This window comes from Amaranthus tricolor, chromosome 7 (assembly GCF_026212465.1).
Source record: "Amaranthus tricolor cultivar Red isolate AtriRed21 chromosome 7, ASM2621246v1, whole genome shotgun sequence".
Taxonomy (NCBI): Eukaryota; Viridiplantae; Streptophyta; class Magnoliopsida; order Caryophyllales; family Amaranthaceae; genus Amaranthus; species Amaranthus tricolor.
The window spans coordinates 29,778,459-29,797,918 of NC_080053.1; the positions used below are offsets into that span (position 1 = coordinate 29,778,459).

Genomic DNA, 19,460 nt, shown 5'->3' on the forward strand with positions numbered 1-19,460 from the left:
TTAGTTGTATATATCATTAAAAAAAATTTTGTTTTTAATTAAACACTTGTTATTTAATTGAATAAACACATTTTTACATAGCATTATTTTAACAAAAGGTATTCAAAATAAATTCAACAGCTTAATATTTACCTGACTTTATAATCGAATTCGACTTTAACTCAGTTTAAAGTAAATATAAAATCATATAAAAATCAATATGAACACAATACTCAATTTTTAACCGACCCGAAATATTTAATTACATTTATTTTCCTTTTTTCATATCAAATTATGTTTGAATTATAATTTTAAATTTGGGAACTACAACCCAATAATTTCCAATTAAATTTAAAATCAATTTCAAATTGTTGTAGGAGCATATTCAAAGTACATCTAACACCATGAACCTTTATTAAGCTAATTGGGTGTTTAGTTGCTTAAAAACCGTTTCTCCAAAATACAAAAATATACACCGTATTTGCATTCCTTATATTTTCATTTTTTCTTTTAGTTTAATAGTTTTCCATCAAATCAAATAATTAAAAACCGTTCATTGAAATTTTCTCCATATCATAAAATTGAATTCCAGTGTCGCGAAACACAAGTTCATGTTTCACTAATACCAAAAGTTTTATTGTGCTTCATGTTGCTTTCTTGCACGAAAACTGACTAGCTCGTGCTGCTATCAATACATTGCGAATGAGTATCAACCGGGAATTTCAACATTGAGCTTCCAATTGCATGATATGAGTATCCATGACCGAAAACCGCCAAACAAATATTAGAATCGCCGAAAACTCGAACCAAGTTAATGAAACAAACTCAGCTCTAAGCTAAGATATTACAATACATTAGATTCTAAAATCACTAACAAAGATATCATAATGCACAGGGGTTAACATAACTGGACCATGACTGAAAGAAAGGTGGAGAGTCCTCGAGGGCGCCATAGACGACAACACTCTATGGTATAACATAATCAACATGGTCCTGAAATTCTCCGCTCCAGCCTTTCTATGTGTGCACTAACGCTTCTACCGAACATGATCTTTGAGACTTGAATATTCGGTAATTTCTACTGGATTTGAACGTTTGTGTTCTCCAATTCGTGTTGTAGTAAGTCGGCTCCTTCAAGATCCAGTGATTGGATGTTCATATCCTGTTGAGCCAGATTGAAGATATGAAGCAATCACAGAAGAAAATCGGAAAACTTGGGCATGGAAAGAATTAAGATTACAAAAGCTATGGTTGAAGACTAAAAACATGTTCTATTCAGCTTATTTTTTGAACTTATTACTTATTCTTATTGAAATCAGACAACTACAACACAGTAGATTAATACCAATAAGAAAACATCAAATTAGGTGAGTGCAAAATGTCACATGGTCGCTTAATTAATTTAGTGAGTAAAGCTAGTTTGCCTCGTGAAGAAATCCCTCAAAAACTAGATAGATTGCTCGGTGGATCTTCAATCAAATCGAAACACTTAGATTTAAGCAATTAATTCAAATTGTTTGGGCTTGAGTTTGAATGTCTTTGAGATTTAGTTTGAAGGCAGTATAGCTGACTGGTACCTGTATAAGCTGTTGTGGTTGCTGATCTTGAGCTACCGCATACGCCTGAGGTTGTATTTGCGGTTGGGACATTCTATAATAGGGTTCCTTTAGTTCCATCTTACCGGAAGAAGTTTGAAGGATTCCTCCTTGCTCAGCTCCGGCACCCCACATTTTAGCTACATGGAAATACAGCTCCTCAAACTAAGCTAAAATGTGTAAAGCATAACAACGGACGAAAGAAGGAACAAAGGCCAACCTGACAGCGTCAGATTTAAGGTATAGCTCTGATTATTATGGGCAACCATACGAAGGCGTCCAGTGATTTCTTGTCCAGCCATGACGTATATAGGCTGAGAGAGAACACAGCGTAATTGGTACCAGTGTGTAGTTGGTGAACCAGGTGCAGTGGTCAGCCACCTCTGGACCGAACTGCAAACGGAAAATTACAGTATTGAAATATCTACAATACATCGAAACACAAGCATGATTGAATGGTCAAGAATATGGTTTCATATATCGCAAGCTACCTTCCGCCAAACAAAACATCAAACCAACAAGCTAACCCATGCACTCTTGTGCCCACTGTAGCTGTAAATTTTAATGGAATGTCAATTTCGTATAATTCCTCCTCCTGCAATAACATAATGCTCCAAAAGTCAATATCAACAAATATGAGGAGAAATTAAACCAAAAAAACCTTCCTTTCTTGCAGATTCTACATTTTCTACTCTGGATCATCATTTAGTAAAATAAAGATAACGTCAACTTCAATATGAACTTTTGGTGCAGCCTTTTTACAACCACTGCCAAGTAATCCTGTTACAATGATTGTTTAGAAATGGTTTTAAGATAATAATATTATAACATCCTCATGTCTGATAGTACTCTAAGAGTTAAAACTAATTAAAATCGTATTAAATTGCATAGCAATATCCCTTTTGCTAGAAAAATGCTCAATATCAAAGAGGAAAAAAATAGAAGTGAAAGATAAAAAAATAAACACTACCTTAATGGTGTTAAAATCTAGCACGTGACATATAGCAGGTGCCACAAGAAGCCTTGGGTCAAAAGCATCTACCACAGGCTGCGTAAAAGCAACAATAGAAACAGATAATGAAAAAAATTGACTAATGGTCGGAAGATCAACAAGCATACAACATGAAAATCACACCAAAAAAATAAACAAAGCATGCAGCAGGAAAACAAGTGACGATATCTCTAGTTTTATATTTGGTTATGAAATTCACATGTACTTGTTCGTGGTAAAGCTAGTCTTCCAGATATCTATCGTTCATCATACAATCTATTCCTGTCCATTACACTTACGGGAGTGGTTTATATACATCACATTTCATTAGCCCAATGCTGGTTCCCACCTACGCTGGGGTTTGGGGATCAAAATGAAATATAAGGTATAAATTTATATGTATGTTAAATTTTAGTTTAATATGAGCTACTATTCATAAAGTACGAAGAAAGGAAATTAATATTTAATATTTTAATTTATTGTTGTCTTACTTTGAAATTTTAAAAAAGAACAAATCCTAAACACAACAAATGAATTGCTCGTGTTACATCAAAATATAAGGTAAAAGATAAAGATGACAAGGTTAGTCGTGACTTGTGTCTCACTGCACAGGCAGGTCTGACTTGTGTTTCATGTTCGTGCCTATACCGTATCATGTTGACATAGGTAAGGAAGTCACAAGTGTTGTGTCCCACTAACATAGTTTCGCACCATTTGAAGGATCTAAAACCGGCATTCCAGGGTATGTATGCTGGTCCATGATAGATGATACTCTGATCCACTTAAATCATTAACCCAGCCTATGTATTTCGTCTTTTCAATCCAGTATGCATTATATGGTCTACATTAGATGTCTTTAGGGTCCAAGACTTCCTAACCCTAGAAGTGACGGAACAGTTTCAATCTTGGAATGGTTCCACGGTGGCGATTATGCATTCTACGGTGTACGAGGAGCATTCTTTGTGGATTTACTATCAAAGGTTCAATTTCTGGGTAACTTTTACAAGCATAAAGCATTAGCAAGTCAATTATAAAGTATCAAATAAATCAGTAAATGATAAACATAAATTTTGAGTTGCTTATCTACAAGTGTGTTGTCCACATGGAGATTATGAGATGAATTGTTTGCTTCTGTTACCTTATTAGGGAGAATGTTTTGTTTCTTTTTTCAAGTAAGAGAAGATTGGAAGAAAAATGGAAGACAAAGAATCCTCCTAATGTACTTCTTACACACGGGAGCAATCCAAAACGTGAAGGGTGAATCTCTATCTCTATGAGGGCTATTGCTCTTTTGACCTCAGGTTATCTTTCAACTATGCAAGTTTCAAGCCGCCAGCTGGTAGCTCACAGAGAGGAGAGGTTCATTTGGTTCAAGTTTCTTCATGCAAGTATGTGTTCTTCATGTCTGCTTTAAACAATGGATGATAAAAGTGTACATGATAGCTCAAGGTAATGAATGTTTGAATATGTCCTTCTTGTATACATAGAGGCATCCATTGAATGCTTTTATGATACTTATTTTAAAAAATAGAAAGCAAAAGAAAATTGCTCCATAGCTACCCATAAATGCTCAAGGCTCAAGCATTCTTTTTCTGAACTAAAAAACCCTTTAAACACCCAAGTACTTGGAAACCAAATGAGAAATAAAAAACGGGTAAAACAGTTATACTTCCGAACTGCAGACTTTCAAAATATATATGATAGAAGATTCAAGATTTATGGTGTTCACGATCCATATACTAAGTGGAGAGTAGAGAATTGGAGATTGTTATCAAAACCACGATAAAGAACATACTCACTTGAAACATGAACCCAGACTTATATTTGAAAAGAAATACCAACAATAAAGTACCTGTGAAAAGTAACCTTGGAATGCCGAATCATACAGCGAGGTCAAATCCACACCAAAATAATTTTGCTGTTGCCAGAAGAGTGCCTAAAAAAAAAAAAAAAAAAAGCATAGCAGCACATTATCAAGATCATGTTTGGCTCATGCATAAACAAGATACAAGTCAAGAACATCACTGACAAATAATGCTATTAAAGAAAAGCCAAACTGCATAGATCAAAATATTGTCCTACATTCCACAACAATGTCAAAGCCTTGTCTTCTATAGCAAACTATGCGTTGAATCTACAATTAAGTGACGTTTTACAGTCCCAAATTCTTTCTTTCTCATCCAGATAAACATATTTAAATCTTCTATAATTTACGTAAATTGAAAGATATCTTCGTATAGAACAAAAAAATACCTTGTTTGCAATCTCAACAAACAGATATTCGTCGCTGAATGGTGCCATATGTATCCTACATGAACACAATATCTTGAATTATAAAAGCCAAATAAAAGATGACACTAAAAGTAAACCTCAAAGACATAATCTAAAGCTTAATTTGGAAGATACATCATTCATTTTTCAACCACAACACACAAAAACGGTCATAGGAAAACAGAAATCTGCCAAAGGATCTCTTCTGGCCCCTTAGTTCCCAAAACCATCAATAATTTCACCCAAAATTTCCAACACTATGGCCGTATGATTGAACATCTACAAGAAACTTGTGCAGCCGATTCAGTGAGGCACTGACACATGCAATCCCCTTGCCAAAAAGAAAGCGACAAGACATAAGGCGCTTAAAGGCTGAGCATCTCTTCACCTAAAATATGGTGATCTAACTAAATTGAATCTATTAAAACCACATCTGGGCAGGTCTGAAAATTTATAAATTTGGAAATAAGTATGTGAATTAAAAAAAAAAAATCAGGTCTAGTCTGAATCTTTTGTATGATCTAATTGAAATAAGAATAAGCAACAAAAATCCTTAAATAATTTGGAAAGAACAAGCCTTCAAATTCTAAGCTAATAGCTACCATGCCTTAGACTACAGACAAACATCAGGTAACACAACTCTATTTGGGTTCTAGATCAATCAGCATTTGATCTGAATCCACATGCTAAACATAAGACACATTGCAAATGATATTTGAATGTGAAGCTTTAAAAAAGTGACTACAAGACATAAGGCAAAAACAAGGCACGAGGCTGCATCGTAATCATATCGGTCGTATCATAAAAGTTTTCAAATTTACCGAACCAGCCCGCATCGTAAAGGTGTTAAAAAATTGCGTTTCAGGCCTCTACAAGCGATATTTCATCGTTTAGACCGATACTTGGCGGTACGCAAACCAAATCATCCCTTATTATCGCATTTCGCACTATGCTACAAAGAGTATCACAAAAAAACTAAAATATTGACCCTTCCAAAGCTTGGACTCGACATCCACCCCTAGAAGTGGAATACAGGTCAGACTCACTATCGGTAGAACACAGGCAGGGCACCAAAAAATGCTCTAGATTTGAAACTCGAGGAAATAATTAAGTGTATGCCTGTACAGCGAATGGAAATTTGGGCCTTTGGTCACCAACGCAAAGTCAGACCATCAGAACATTCTGATTTAGCTCATGATGAAGCCTGATCTCTTTAATTACCTCTTTGCAATGCGCTGCTTCTATTCTTTATCTCTCTTTTTCTTTCCTTTTTTAGATTAAGGGTGGGAGAAAAGGAGGGGTAACTTGTAAGTGGGTAATCAACACCCACATGACAGACTTGCAACAAGAAAATGACCGTTGTTCCTTCTCTCTCTCTCTCTCTCTCTGTTTTAGAAATCTGGAAATTTTAATTACTTTTACCAAGAATTTTGGAAAAGAAATCAATTTAAAAACTTTGTCATGTAAAATTACAAGAAAAATTAAGAATTGTAGTATTGCAAATTTGATTCTCCGTCCATTTAGTTTGATACATTGTGGTCAAAAAGCTCTCACATAGAAAATCACAATGTAGAAAACTTTATAAGACAGGGGAATATCTTATGATTGGACATTTCTTATATGTGCCCCTAAATCCTTCACTTTGTAAATTCCAAATTTGACTCTCAGTGTCATACCTGATCCGGACGCCAAAAGCCTGAGCTACCTAGAAATCAGCATATGAATCATTCTAAAACGAGCTCAAATGCAATGAACGCTTTTCAGGCTCTTTACTCCAAGATCCCCGAAGGTTCCTTCATATAAGTTGAGGCCTCTAGTTATATGACTCCCCAAATATAAATTAAAAGTTGATCTAAAGTAGCAAACATATTCAGTGACACATCAGTAAGTAACAAAAAATTGTAAGCAGAAGCCAAGGACTAACATGTAACCAAGTACTTACCTTCCTGCTCCGGGAAACATTTTTCCATTAGGAATAAGAAAACGATCTCTTGCAATAACATAAGATTCCAACATTCTTTCATTAACCAGTAAAGTTCCTGTAGTGTAGAAGAAAAAACTTTTCAGTAATGTCCTCTCAGGAATCTTGGAATCTATGAAATGGATCCTACAACTACTAAAACTAACTATCAGAGATCATAGATTACCCATGGGCTCAGAAATCAATATATCTGCTTTCTCAGGCAGCTCCACTTCTTCAACCTTTCCTTTTACAACCTGAAAATATCCACAATTTAGTACATGGGTAATAGCAGATAAAATCTAACGAATTTGAAGAAAAACACTAAAATATGATCACCGTTATTCGATCAGCTAAAGAGGGATTGCCAGCAATAAGCTTACGTGCATATTCAGCCATTTCAGAAGCTTCTACAGCATAAACATGCTTTGCGCCAGCCTGGATTGAAAATATTAATCAAAAATGGAGATTACAATAAACTCAGCTCAAAAAAACTGCCAAATGGACTTTCTTGTGTACAAAATAAACATGCTGGACTATGAAATCAATTGATCAATAAAATCCATTTTCACCTGAGCAGCAAATAATGAGAGGATACCACTACCAGCCCCAACATCAACCACTACTTTCCCAGAAAAATCTACACGATTCTCCATGACAGCAGCGTAATAGGTTCCTGCAAGAAGAAAAACTAATCATGTCAGCTTACAAGCAGCCTTATCAACACTGCATAATGATTTCTTCAAATCTCTAGAAAGCTTTTGAGACAAAAAAAAGTATCCTTATTTTCTATATAAGATATTGTAATCATAAAATTTCAAAAATAACGTCAAAAGAGATGATCCCAAATTTTAAGAAAAATTCTCAGTATGTGAAACAGTGGTCTATACTGGAACAAAACAAGTCATAAGATCATAGCCACATAACCTGTCCTCACATAGTCCTGCAGCATATTTTGCTGATGTAACAGCTGTCCATAATAATGAAAATACATTTTAGCAGAAGATGCCTCTGTCTTGGAATCAAATTTGCTTGTAGGAGCAGAAACTTCACCATTTGGTAGCTGCGATTCTGAGAGCAAAGCAAGTAGTTAGACAGTATATTCTTAATCAAATAGATAAAATCTGTTAGTGACATCTAAAGCCTATTCTATGTAGTCAGTTTGACTTCAAATAGCAAGTTGATGGCTCATGAGTATTATGAAATATGGCCGCATGTAAAAGAGAAAAAACATTTTTTAATATCACTACAAGGAGGTAGACAACGACAATGCCAAAGCCTTAATTTCAAAAGGTGGGATTGGCCACAAGAACAAAAAAATCGTTGTTTAAGGTAATCCTCCTTTTCCTTTCACACTTAGAGTCTAAAAAGTGCATCATGTAGCATTTAGATGCACGGATTTCATTTTAATTTATTTAATTCAGTTATAACATGTAAATCCTAGGAACCATTTCAGATATGGTTTTCTACATATCCTGAAAATTGTAATTCTGCGAATTAGAGAGAAAGACTATCGTTTGGAAGGCTGGAAACCCCATAAAATCTTGTTCATTTAAGACCCAACAAGGTGTTAAACATTAGCAGCTGGCAGGTCCATCAATCACCATCTTGACAGTTTATCCGTCATCTATCAACTATGCTATCAATTAGATTGAGCTGGAAAGGAGGACGTTGAGCTAGAACATTGCAAGCTCTAGCTAGAAGGTTAAAGTGAAATGGAGAGACAAGAGATCAATGCAACGCGGAAAAAAAAGAAAAGAGGTTGTATCTTGTGTGGGTGAGATATTGAAATGACAAAGTTATATGTACCATTTGTATTTCTCCCCCAAACAAGTGTTCCGGAGTTTTTGGATTCGAATGAAACAAAAGTGCAAAATACATTATCTGCCAAAGACTAAAATCAATCAAATTCCGGGGTTCCAGATAGATTCCTAGCTTAATAGACCATTATTCTCTTCGGAGGTAATAAAAGAAAATTCAAATGAAAAACCCTGAAAGAAATTTCTTTTGGTAAATATAATCCTCTGAACAAAAAGATGAAATCAATAAAATACACTCCAGACAGCTAAAGCTCCTATAGATGGACAATTAAGTTGCAGCTTCTGACTTAAATTAGCCAATTTCATCATTTAACATATATATAATGAGTATGATTCTTCTGACAGATGCACTTGTAAGTCTGTTTGACCTTACTCAAAGGTACCATATTTACAGGTTCGACAGTATTGTTTTAAAACTCTTAGGTGAAAGCTATTGTGTGGACTTTGAAATTAGATTAAATAAACTCACCAAGATATAAAGGTGTACAAAAAACCCAAGAGCAAAGGGCCTTTGAAAGGCCCATAATCTCAAATATTGTAAAAAAAAAAAAAGAAAGTTAGAGCCTTAATTCCAGTTATAGTAGGACACATGAACCAAAAAAAATAGAACATTCTACAAAGCGGAAAAAAATCCCCTCTGCTGCTACTTGCTTCTTTGGTTACTAAAACTAGGGCGTTTCCCAGGTTAACAAGCATCTCCAAAGCTTCCTTTAAAATGCCTTTTAATCTTCCTTTATCGTCTTTCAATTTTAATTTTCACAAATATTAAGGAAGTCTACTACATATGCTACAGCACATTCATTCAGGTGGAGGAATTGATTATATGTCCCCCTCCACTCCACTCCCCCACCCCCCCCCCCCCCCCCCAAAAAAAAGATTCCATCAAACCACCTAATTTGTTTATCTATTTCAAATATCTTAGTTTTTTCCTTACAATGCCTGGATTCCTTCTCTCCGGTAACTCCAATACTTGTACTGTTTAATTGGGTGTCAATAAGACCAAGAAAAGAAGTTTCAGTGACAGAATGGTCCTAATTAGAATTCAATCCACACATTTGCTCGGGAATGTTTCATCAAGTGATTTACATTTAGTATCAAACAGAATCACATAAAAAATTGTTGGTCGAATGGGTTTCAAAGTTTAACCTTAGATTCAATAGGGAAAATCAAAGAAACCAAGTTAATTTTTTATTTTCGATTTCTATTTTCAAGAAACCAAAATCTGTTTATGCCAGGGATGCTAACGAAGCATGTTGATCATAATAACCCGAGTACACTCCCAAAGGTTTTACCTCCACTCCATGCTCAACAAGCACACCACCACTTTAATACCTTAGTCCTCGATAATCATGTATTCTTTTCATTTACAATAAGAAATGCTAATACAAACTACAGAGCTTAAAATTAACAGTACCAAAACAAGTATTAAGTGTTTGAAGCAATGCCGAAACCAAAAACTACAAAGCAAAAACCCAAAATACATCAAATCAAATTTGCATAAATAAAAACCCTTCATATAAAATAACCCAAATTTAAAAACACATAACCAATCTTAAAAACAGCATATATACACAGTTCATACCATTCTCCATAACTATTGATTATTTTTAGAAAGAAAACTTACCTTCCATGGCTGAACTAAAGGTTGAAGGAAAGATCAAAGATGGTATTTGTTTGTATCCAAAGTATAAATTGCAAACTCCCTAAAACAAGTATAAGGAATTCAACAAAGATTTTTCAAGAAGTTTTAGAGAGAGAAAGAGCAGGGGAGACAGAGGCTTAAACTGGGAAAGTTTTAGGGTTTAGAGTTGAGATGTGTTTTAATTCTACTTCGATTTTTACAGTTTGTTGCCATTCTTACAATTTCTTTGTTTCCATGTGTTTTTACTGTTGCATTTGGTTTTATTTTTACCCTATCATATATTTGATTTTTTTCAGCCAGCATTCAGTTTTTATGAGATGTTAATTTGTAAGATTTTTTTATATAGTAAGATTTAATTTATTATACAATCTAATTGTATTATTTTTTGTTAAATTTTAGTTAATTTTCGTTTAATTTATCATTTTGTATGATTTTTTCGCAGGGTAATATCCAGTTTTTGCTCACAAATGTTTAATTCACCATTTTATCGTTAAAGTCGCCAATTAATTTATCAACACCCTTAAATATTGTAACAATTAAGTGGATATGTATTAGTGTTTGGAATGCACCTTTTGAATTTATAAAATGCATCTTTTGAACTTATTAAATGATTTTTTGAATTATTTATTAGTGTTTGTAATGCACCTTTTGAACTTTATAATGCCATTAATTTGAATGAAAATAAAATTGTTATAACATTTAAGGGCATTAATAAATTAATAGGTGAATTAAACGTTAAGATGGTGAATTAAACATTTGAGAGCAAAAATAGGATGTTACCATGTGAAAAAATCTTATAAAATAATGAATTAAACAGAAATCAACAAGATTTTAACGGAAAATGCTACGGCAATTAAATAGTGTATAAACTGGATGCTATTACGTGGAAAAATCTTATAAAAATACTACCACTGACAAAACTGAATGCTAGTAAAATTTTCGACTTAAAATAATGGTCGAATGAGTAATCTTTTAGTAAGTTTTAAAAGTGAGTATAAATAAACACAACGTGCACACTAATAATTTATAAAGCTAATATGCAGACTAAGATGAAATCATGGTGTTATAATAATTAATATGTGAGGGACAAATATTTTCTATTCAAAATCTCTAAATATAGTGTTCCTTTAAAAATTTGAAAGACACCAAATATCAATGCATTTTCCCTTTTACACATCAAATTTTAAATCTTAGCTTTCTAATTTTATACCAAACCATAAAATTGATTTTTGTATAATAAATTATACTTCCTACTATTTATTTTAAGTGTCTCATTTACTTTATACGCTTATTCAATTCTTGATATATCTAATTATATATAATTATAAATTATAAAAAATTGATATTAATAAACTTTACATTAAAGCGAATTAAATAAGATCTCACATGATTATGTATTAACTTATATATTAATAATAAAACACAATTTAAAAGTGATCAATAAATGATGTCTAAAAAATAAATAAAACACCTACATTGAATAAGAGGGAGTATTTTTTAATGCTCAATCATTATCCAAAAATATTTAAAGAAAAATTATATGTTATACCGCAAATGTTATTAATAGTCACGTGACTTTTTGTGCCAGAAAATCTAAAATGACCGTTAAAATGGTAAAAATCATGAAAATAGCTAGTAAAAATCATGAAAATAGCTATTTGCATTAAGTTGTTAATTTAACAGTCAACTAGTAAATGTTTAATAACTAAAATATATAATAAATATTTTTCCTTTAAATTAAACGCTTTATACATAAAAGTCCATTGAAACTTCATTGATCATTGCTTCTTTCTACTTGTTTTGCAGTGTAAAATAGAGTTATGGGGTTATGTTTTGGTTATTGCTATTAAATGGTGGTAATCAGATTGATTCAAAAATAAAATATATCATGTTATTGTCGTGGTGACGAAACTTTATTTTTTTGTTCACAATTTTTCATTAATCATAATATTACATTTCAAATGATAGCAACGCTTGATTTGACATGGTTTTTGTTTAAAAAGATACTTAAAGTAAAATAAGCATATTCATTGACTTGTCAATATACTTTTGCACTAAAATTACGAGGATGTCTTAGTCAATAACGATGATTTATAAAGTTAACAAATCACCCAAATATAGTAGGATTTGATATGGTGAGAATTTTTGTGATTTTAATTTACTTTTGGGTTGTGTTTATTTTATTATTATTCTTTTATGTTTTTGTGATAATTTAATAAATTATTGTTAAAATTACACTAATTTCTCTATTTGATACCATCAACTAAATAGTGACTACAAGCTCCATAAGAGTGAGGTCCAAATTGTCGAACAAAATCAAGAAAAGAAAATCCAATCAAAAATCATGGCATCAAAGACAATGATGGAGACAGATTGATGAAGCCTTTGTCTTTTCTTTTACATAATTTAATTTAAAATTAAATTAATAATTATTTTGTAGCAGTAATAATAATTATCCAAGTGAGGCTGAGCTAACAACAAATCAACATAAAAAAAAAAAATTATTTTGAATAATCCAACCTATTTTTAATTACTTGCGAATAATCTTACTTTTTGAAAATTTTACAATAATTTAACTGTTGTTTTCTGTTTGTTGTCAATGAACCCTTTAGAAAATAACATGCTATATCAGGTTAACTCTCACCTTCTCAATTTTTATAATAATCCAACATATTTTCCATTACCTGCCAATAATCTCACCTTTTGAATTTTTTTAATAATTCAACCTTTGTTTGCATTTTATTGCCAATGGACCCTTCAAGAAGCTAAATACTCAATTTCTCTTTGTCACTAGTTTATAATAATCCAACATATTTCATCTATACATGTCAAGTCTCTTTTAATTTTTTTTAACATATTTTCTCTTCAATTATTATCAAAAAATCCACAATTTTTAAAATACTCAAATTCTCTTTGGGACTGATTAAAAAGGATATTTTACTTTGAAAGAAAGTGAAAAACTTACGACTATTATTGATTTTTTATAATATTTTAACGTGTAAATTTTAACTTGATAAAAATAATACATAACGGGTTTTTGATGGTATATGTATGTAAAAACAATTACTATGTATGCAATGATCAACTGCATAAGCTTGGGAAGTAATAGCAATTTCATTTAGTTTCTTGAATGGTCCATTGACAATAAACAAAAAGTAAAGGTTGGATTATTGAACAAAATTTTAAAGGAGGGATTATTGATAGGTAATGAAAAATTGATTGAATTATCATAAGGAAGAAAGAATGTAAGAAGTAACCTGATACAGTAGGTCAATTCTTTGAAAGGTCTGTTGACAAAAACTAAAAGCAAAATTTAAATTATTAAAAAAATTTTAAAATATAGAATTATTAGCAGTAATTAAAAATAGATTGTATTATTGACAACAATTTCTCCAAAAAGAGAGGTTGAACTTGTTTTGCGCCTTTGGTTGAACTCAAAATTTCCCCATCAAATTCTCTGGTTTTTTCTTGCTTTACCCCAATTTTCCTCCCTCCAACCAATACCAATTTCTAAAAAATCATAAAGAAAAGTTAGTCAATTAATTAACAATTAAATTACAATTATTTTGCTAATCATCAGCTAAATTTGGTTTCTGGGTTTTTTTTGAAATTCAATTTCTTTTGGGGTTTTGATATTTATTTATTTAATTCTTTTTTAGCCCTTTTTCATCATTGTATTTGGAATTTGGTTGTAAATTTTTCTGGGTAATTTTTATTTAATCTTTTCGATCAATTATTTAGAGATTATTGTTGCTGGAAGAAGCTGGTATTTTGTTTAGATAGATGTTTCATTAAGGTTTATATTTTTTGTGGTGAAGAAAGGGTTTTGTTGTTATGGGTACAGAAATTGAAGAAAATCAACAACTTTCAGTGGAACAATCTGAGAAACAAGAACAGCTAGACGCAAAATATTCAAGGTAATTTATTATCCCCCTTCTAAATCTTGAATTTTGATTCAAATTTCCTTTTAAAGTATTTCTTTCCTGTTTTGTGTTGATTATGTAGTTGTATGCTTAATAATCCCACTTTGCAATCTTGAATTTCTATTCAATTTTCATTTTATGTCCGTTTGTTAATCGATATTAAATGGTGAGAATGTTAGATGAAAATTTAGTGTAATTTTAGTGTGAAAATCTCTGAACAAGTTTATTTTAATGCTTTTTGTACTTTAATTATGTCATTTACTTTACAAAATTCATTTCAATCATTACTATTTGAAGTGGTGTTATTAGGTGGTAATTAAAAAAAAACTTTTTATTATCAACTTTTTCATTACTATGGGAATGAAATGGTACATTTCATGAAAATTTACACAATAAATATTCCTATTACCAGCATTTAATACCAACAACCAAACAGGCCGTTTAAATATTTCATTCTTGTTTGTATTGACTAATTGGGTGAAGATTGCATTCTTCTGGCCCCTCAAAACCACACCTAGGTGGGAGCCACGGGTAATGGCATGTTGTTGCTGTGTAGTGTTTTGTATTCACAATGTAGTATGCTTAAGAATTATTATATGGTGATAATTGATGGTTCAGTGAACATTTGGAATCCCCTAATGGAATAGAGGAAAATGCAAAATCTATGGAAGACTCATCATCCCCACAAGTGTTAGTTAACACAACTGGGTCACCTGTAGCAGTTGTTGAGGATTCGGGTTTTCCTTCTGATGGAATCATTGGGTCAAATGGTACATTGAATGGACATTTGGATAATCACTTGGAATCAGGTACTATTTGTACTTTAAACTTGATTGATTATTCTATCTGTATGTTGCACTGTCAAGGAACCAAGTCAACAAAAAGCTTAAGTCGATGGTTGAGGCCCCATGATATGTTATATACTCTAACACGCCCCCTCACACAAGAGCCCATTGGGCTAGAAATGTGGAAGCAGCACAAATCTTCCTCAAACTTGGCGTTGAATATTCCACTTTAAATGAGGGGTGGTTGAGATTCATACCTGTGACCTCGGTGGCTTCTGATACCTTGTCAAGGAACCAACTCAACCAAAAGCTTAAGCTGATGGTTGAAGCCCTAGAGTATGTTATATAATCTAACATTCACTTTTATTGTACTTGTAAACTGATTAGTATTGTATCAAGGGGAAGAACATGGGGATATATGTAGTTGCTTTCTGGGTAAGGAGGAATGTGCTCAGAATGACTTAGATTGTGTGCTTGAATTGATGAGGAAGCAGTTGTGGACTTGTGGTGTACATCTGAGAGTACCTAACAAAGGAATAACAACGAAACAACTGAGGTTGTTTCTTAGTGGTATTTGCGTGGCATGCGCTGCATATGAAATGCAGGTGTGCGCGCCACACTGGCCCAGATGTACAATGGAAAATGTTGAATGTCATGTGTGGAACAATGCTGATTTTCTTTTTCATTGACGATACACTGTTAGAGTATATAACATATCATGGGCCCTTAAACATCAGCTTAAACTTTTGGTTGAGTTGGTTCCTATATATGGTATCAGAAGCCAGTGTGATAAGAGACCACGGGTTCAAATCTCAACTACCCCTCATTTAAAGTGTAATATTTAGCGCCGGTTATGAGGAGGGCCTGTGTTGCATCCACACTTCTAGCCCGAAGGGCTCTTGTGTGAAGGGGTGTGCTAGAGTATATAACATATCCTGGACCCTCAACCATCAGCTTAAGCTTTTGGTTGACTTGGTTCCTTGACACACACAATCAATGATGTGATCATGTGAAGCTAGGACTATAAATAAACCATCCTAGAAAACTGGATTACTTGCATCTCTGCTAATCTGTTTGTAACTAGTCTGCGGAGATTCGGGTAATTTTCTGATGATTATGAAGGGGATCACCACCTGGTGCTGTTTCTACCTTGAACTTGATCGCAAAGGTGGCATGGCAATGTGATGAGCAGAAGTTGTTTGTGCTTGCATCTCTACATGAATGATCTACTGCTCTTTTTTTTTTCTTTAACGCATGTATGCTAAAATAGTTGGGACTGAGATTGTAACTGTTTATAAAAAATCTTGATCAATGAAAATCACTACAATGGCGGAGGAGGTTTATGCTATTTAACTGGATGAAACCTGTCGTTTAATCGCTAAAGATAATGTATATATTGATCTGAATCTCATTTTAGAGAAGATTGATGGTCATTCTTACATATTAATTTCTGTTTTCTTTTAACATTTATTTGCCTTTGTTCCCGACATTATGTCGTTTCAGATGATGTGGGACTTGCTGAAAAAGACCATCAAATTATTTCTGATGGAGATGGTGGCACGAAGATCAAGGCTGCGGTTGGAAGCGGAGATCCTGTTAGCACCTCCAATCTTACTGCTGAGTACGACTTGGATAGGATCCTTATTGATACGGCTGCACCTTTTGAATCCGTAAAAGAAGCAGTTTCTAAGTTTGGAGGCATTGTTGACTGGAAGGCTCATAAAGCCCAAACTGTGGAGGTATGTCTGCTTCATTACAGAGAGTATACTACTCATCGGAATAACAAATGAATAATTTGTGACTAATGCTAGACCCGTCAAATTTTGGCAGAAAACCCGTCAGAACTGACTCGACCTACCGACCCCACCCCTTTTCCTACATCAATATTTTCGAGTTATAATCTGTTGGGTCAAACCCGACTAACCCGAAATTGACTGATCTACTAACATCTTTGAATTTACCTGTTAATTCACCGCCTGAGAATTTGTGCGTTTGAATGTACAGAGGCGAAAAATCATTGAACAAGAACTTGCGAAGGTGCAGCAGGAGATCCCTGTATACAAAGAACAGTCTGAGATGGCAGAAAAATCGAAGAATCAAATACTGAAGGATTTGGAAAATACCAAGAGACTTATTGAAGAATTAAAGTTGAATCTTGAAAGAGCACAAACGGAGGAGCGTCAGGCTAAACAAGATTCTGAGCTGGCTCAGCTCAGAGTTGAAGAGATGGAACAGGGGATTGCCCATGAGGTCAGTGTGGTGGCCAAGCAACAGCTCGAGGTAGCTAAAGCTCGTCATGACGCTGCAATTTCCGATTTGAAATCTGTTAAGGAAGAGCTGCGGTTGCTGCGAATGGAACACGCTTCTTTATTGACCGAGAAAGAAGATGCTGCGAAGAAAGCCGAAGAGGCTATCTCGGCATCCAAGGTTCTCGAAAAGACGGTGGAGGAACTAACAATCGAGCTGATTTCTACCAAGGAAGCTCTAGAGTCTGCACACACTGCTCATCTGGAAGCGGAGGAACAAAGGATCGGAGCAGCTATGGCCAAGGAGCAAGATTGTCTTAACTGGGATAAGGAGTTGAAGCAGGCAGAAGAGGAATTGGAAAAATTGAACAAGCAAATTGAATCGGCTAAGGTACTGAAAACAAAATTGGACTCGGCATCTATGTTACTTTCTGACTTGAAAGCTGAATTAGCGGCATATATGGAGTCGAAAATTAGTGAAGAAATCAGTGGGAATGATACTATGTTAGCGCATGCGGGCAAAACTCATGCGGATATGGAAGCGGAAGTTTCTAATGCGAATAAGGAACTTGAAGAAGTGAAGCTCAATGTTGAAAAAGCAACCGATGAAGTAACTTGCTTAAAGGTGGCGGCTACATCATTGAAGGTTGAGCTTGAGAAGGAAAAATCGGAACTTTCGAGCCTAAGGCAGAGAGAAGGTATGGCTTCGATTGCGGTTGCGTCACTTGAGGCCGAGTTGGAGAAAATCAAGTCGGAAATAGTTGTGGTTCAAATGCGGGAGAAAGAAGCTCGAGAAAAAATGGCGGAGTTGCCTAAACTATTACAGCATGCGTCTCAAGAAGCGGATTTGGCGAAATCAGCTGTTAATTCAGCTCGGGACCAGTTGAGGAAGGCGAAGGAGGATGCGGAACAAGCTAAAGCTGGAGCTAATACCATTGAGAGCCGATTGCTTGCAGCTCGGAAGGAAATGGAGGCTTCGAAAGCTTCGGTGAAGCTGGCTATAGCAGCTATTAAAGCTCTTCAAGAGAGTGAATCAACCAAAAGTGATGCTAATGAGGACGACTCGACTAACAGAGTCACACTTTCTTTAGAAGAGTACTACGAGTTGAGCAAACGGGCTCATGAGATGGAGGAGCACGCCAACATGAAGGTAGCTGCCGCAATGGCTCAAATTGAGATTGCTAAAGAATCCGAGTTGATATCCTTGACCCAATTGGAAGAAGCAAACAAAGAGTTGAACGGGAAAAAGGAAGCTCTGAGAATCGCTACGGAAAAGGCTGACAAGGCTAAAGAAGGGAAACTAGGCGTAGAACAGGAGTTGAGGAAATGGAGGGCTGAGCATGAACAACGGCGTAAGGCTGAATTAAGCCAAAGTGCTGCTAATAGCCCAAGTAAAGGCATCGACAAGTTATCCGATGCGTACATGTTTGGACAAGGAACTAAATTCGATAGGGTTGCAGATTCTTCTTCCGCTCCTGCTCAGTATGGACACGGGCTTGGATTGAAGAACGCGGAGACTTCCCATGAGTCAGGAAGCCCGAACGATAATGAAAGAAGTCCTCGGGCAACATTTGGGGCAAGTAACACCTTGAAGAAAAAGCGGAGATCTCTTTTTCCGAGGTTCTTTATGTTCTTTACTAAGAGAAAATCGCCGTCCAAGACATCATAAGCTCCTTTTGCCACAAAGTTCTCTTCTAAAGCATTGTTAACAGTTTATATGTTGTACATGGTTATGGATTTTGTATTTCTGTTTATACCTTTTATCTCAAATTTCTATGTACTTGTAAATTTAAAAACTCGAGAGATTTTCAAGGCACATAGTACGCCTATTTTCGGAGATTGTTATAGTAGAAGTCGAGGGAGGTGTAAGCCGGTAATGTATATACTTCTATGAAACTTCTGAAAGCAACTCCATTGGAATAGGAGTTTGGATTGTTGTTGGTGAGTGAAAAATATGTAAGTTATGTACTTGAAAGTTGAAGTGTAATGATAATCTCTTCTATTTTATGTGAAAATGATTAAATTATACGAATTTTCTAAATTCACAAGAAGCAATGATATTCCGTTTTTTTTAATGTTATTAGGTGACTTTTATCTAGGCGGGGTTTGGCAATTGAATGTATGCAATCTTACTAATACTATTGTACAAACAAAGAAAATTCTTTTGATCGATTCTTTTAACATAAATAAAAAGTAGATATGATCTAACAAGACAATTTACTATACTCTGTTATAATCTGAAACCAAA

At 34.2% G+C, this 19,460-nt stretch overlaps 2 protein-coding genes across 4 annotated transcripts; one reads left to right on the forward strand and one right to left on the reverse strand.

The window, feature by feature from the left end:
* Positions 1–707: 707 nt before the first annotated feature.
* On the reverse strand, positions 708–10,430 carry LOC130817638 (probable histone-arginine methyltransferase 1.4). Its single transcript, XM_057683465.1, has 13 exons — positions 10,241–10,430; positions 7,724–7,867; positions 7,369–7,472; positions 7,136–7,234; positions 6,984–7,053; positions 6,779–6,875; positions 4,819–4,873; positions 4,418–4,501; positions 2,545–2,622; positions 2,066–2,169; positions 1,795–1,967; positions 1,557–1,714; positions 708–1,141 (listed from the first exon to the last, which is right to left on the reverse strand). The coding sequence occupies exons 1-13, from the start codon at positions 10,245–10,247 to the stop codon at positions 1,058–1,060; spliced, it is 1,257 nt and encodes a 418-aa protein (XP_057539448.1). The 5' UTR covers positions 10,248–10,430; the 3' UTR covers positions 708–1,057.
* Positions 10,431–13,640: 3,210 nt separating this feature from the next.
* LOC130817506 (protein WEAK CHLOROPLAST MOVEMENT UNDER BLUE LIGHT 1-like) lies at positions 13,641–19,241 on the forward strand. Of its 3 annotated transcripts, none has more exons than XM_057683246.1 (5): positions 13,647–13,963; positions 14,103–14,175; positions 14,800–14,990; positions 16,470–16,705; positions 16,971–19,241. In XM_057683246.1, the coding sequence occupies exons 3-5, from the start codon at positions 14,846–14,848 to the stop codon at positions 18,879–18,881; spliced, it is 2,292 nt and encodes a 763-aa protein (XP_057539229.1). In that variant the 5' UTR covers positions 13,647–13,963; positions 14,103–14,175; positions 14,800–14,845; the 3' UTR covers positions 18,882–19,241. The 3 variants fall into 3 exon arrangements, with proteins under 3 accessions (XP_057539228.1, XP_057539229.1, XP_057539230.1); XM_057683247.1 differs by having other exon boundaries at positions 13,671–13,788; XM_057683245.1 differs by having other exon boundaries at positions 13,641–14,175.
* The last annotated feature ends 219 nt before the right edge of the window (positions 19,242–19,460 follow it).

Bases quoted from the DNA above. Each gene is read 5' to 3' on its own strand.
- LOC130817638 (XM_057683465.1), bottom strand. The intron at 7,473-7,723 runs GTTATGTGGCTA...TTCTTCTTGCAG, and splicing joins GCAGGACTATGTGAGGACAG to GAACCTATTACGCTGCTGTC. The intron at 2,170-2,544 runs GTAGTGTTTATT...ATGTTATTGCAG, and splicing joins TAGATTTTAACACCATTAAG to GAGGAGGAATTATACGAAAT.
- LOC130817506 (XM_057683245.1), top strand. From the start codon at position 14,093: ATGGGTACAGAAATTGAAGAAAATCAACAACTTTCAGTGGAACAATCT. The intron at 14,176-14,799 runs GTAATTTATTAT...TTGATGGTTCAG, and splicing joins CTAGACGCAAAATATTCAAG to TGAACATTTGGAATCCCCTA. The intron at 14,991-16,469 runs GTACTATTTGTA...ATGTCGTTTCAG, and splicing joins GGATAATCACTTGGAATCAG to ATGATGTGGGACTTGCTGAA.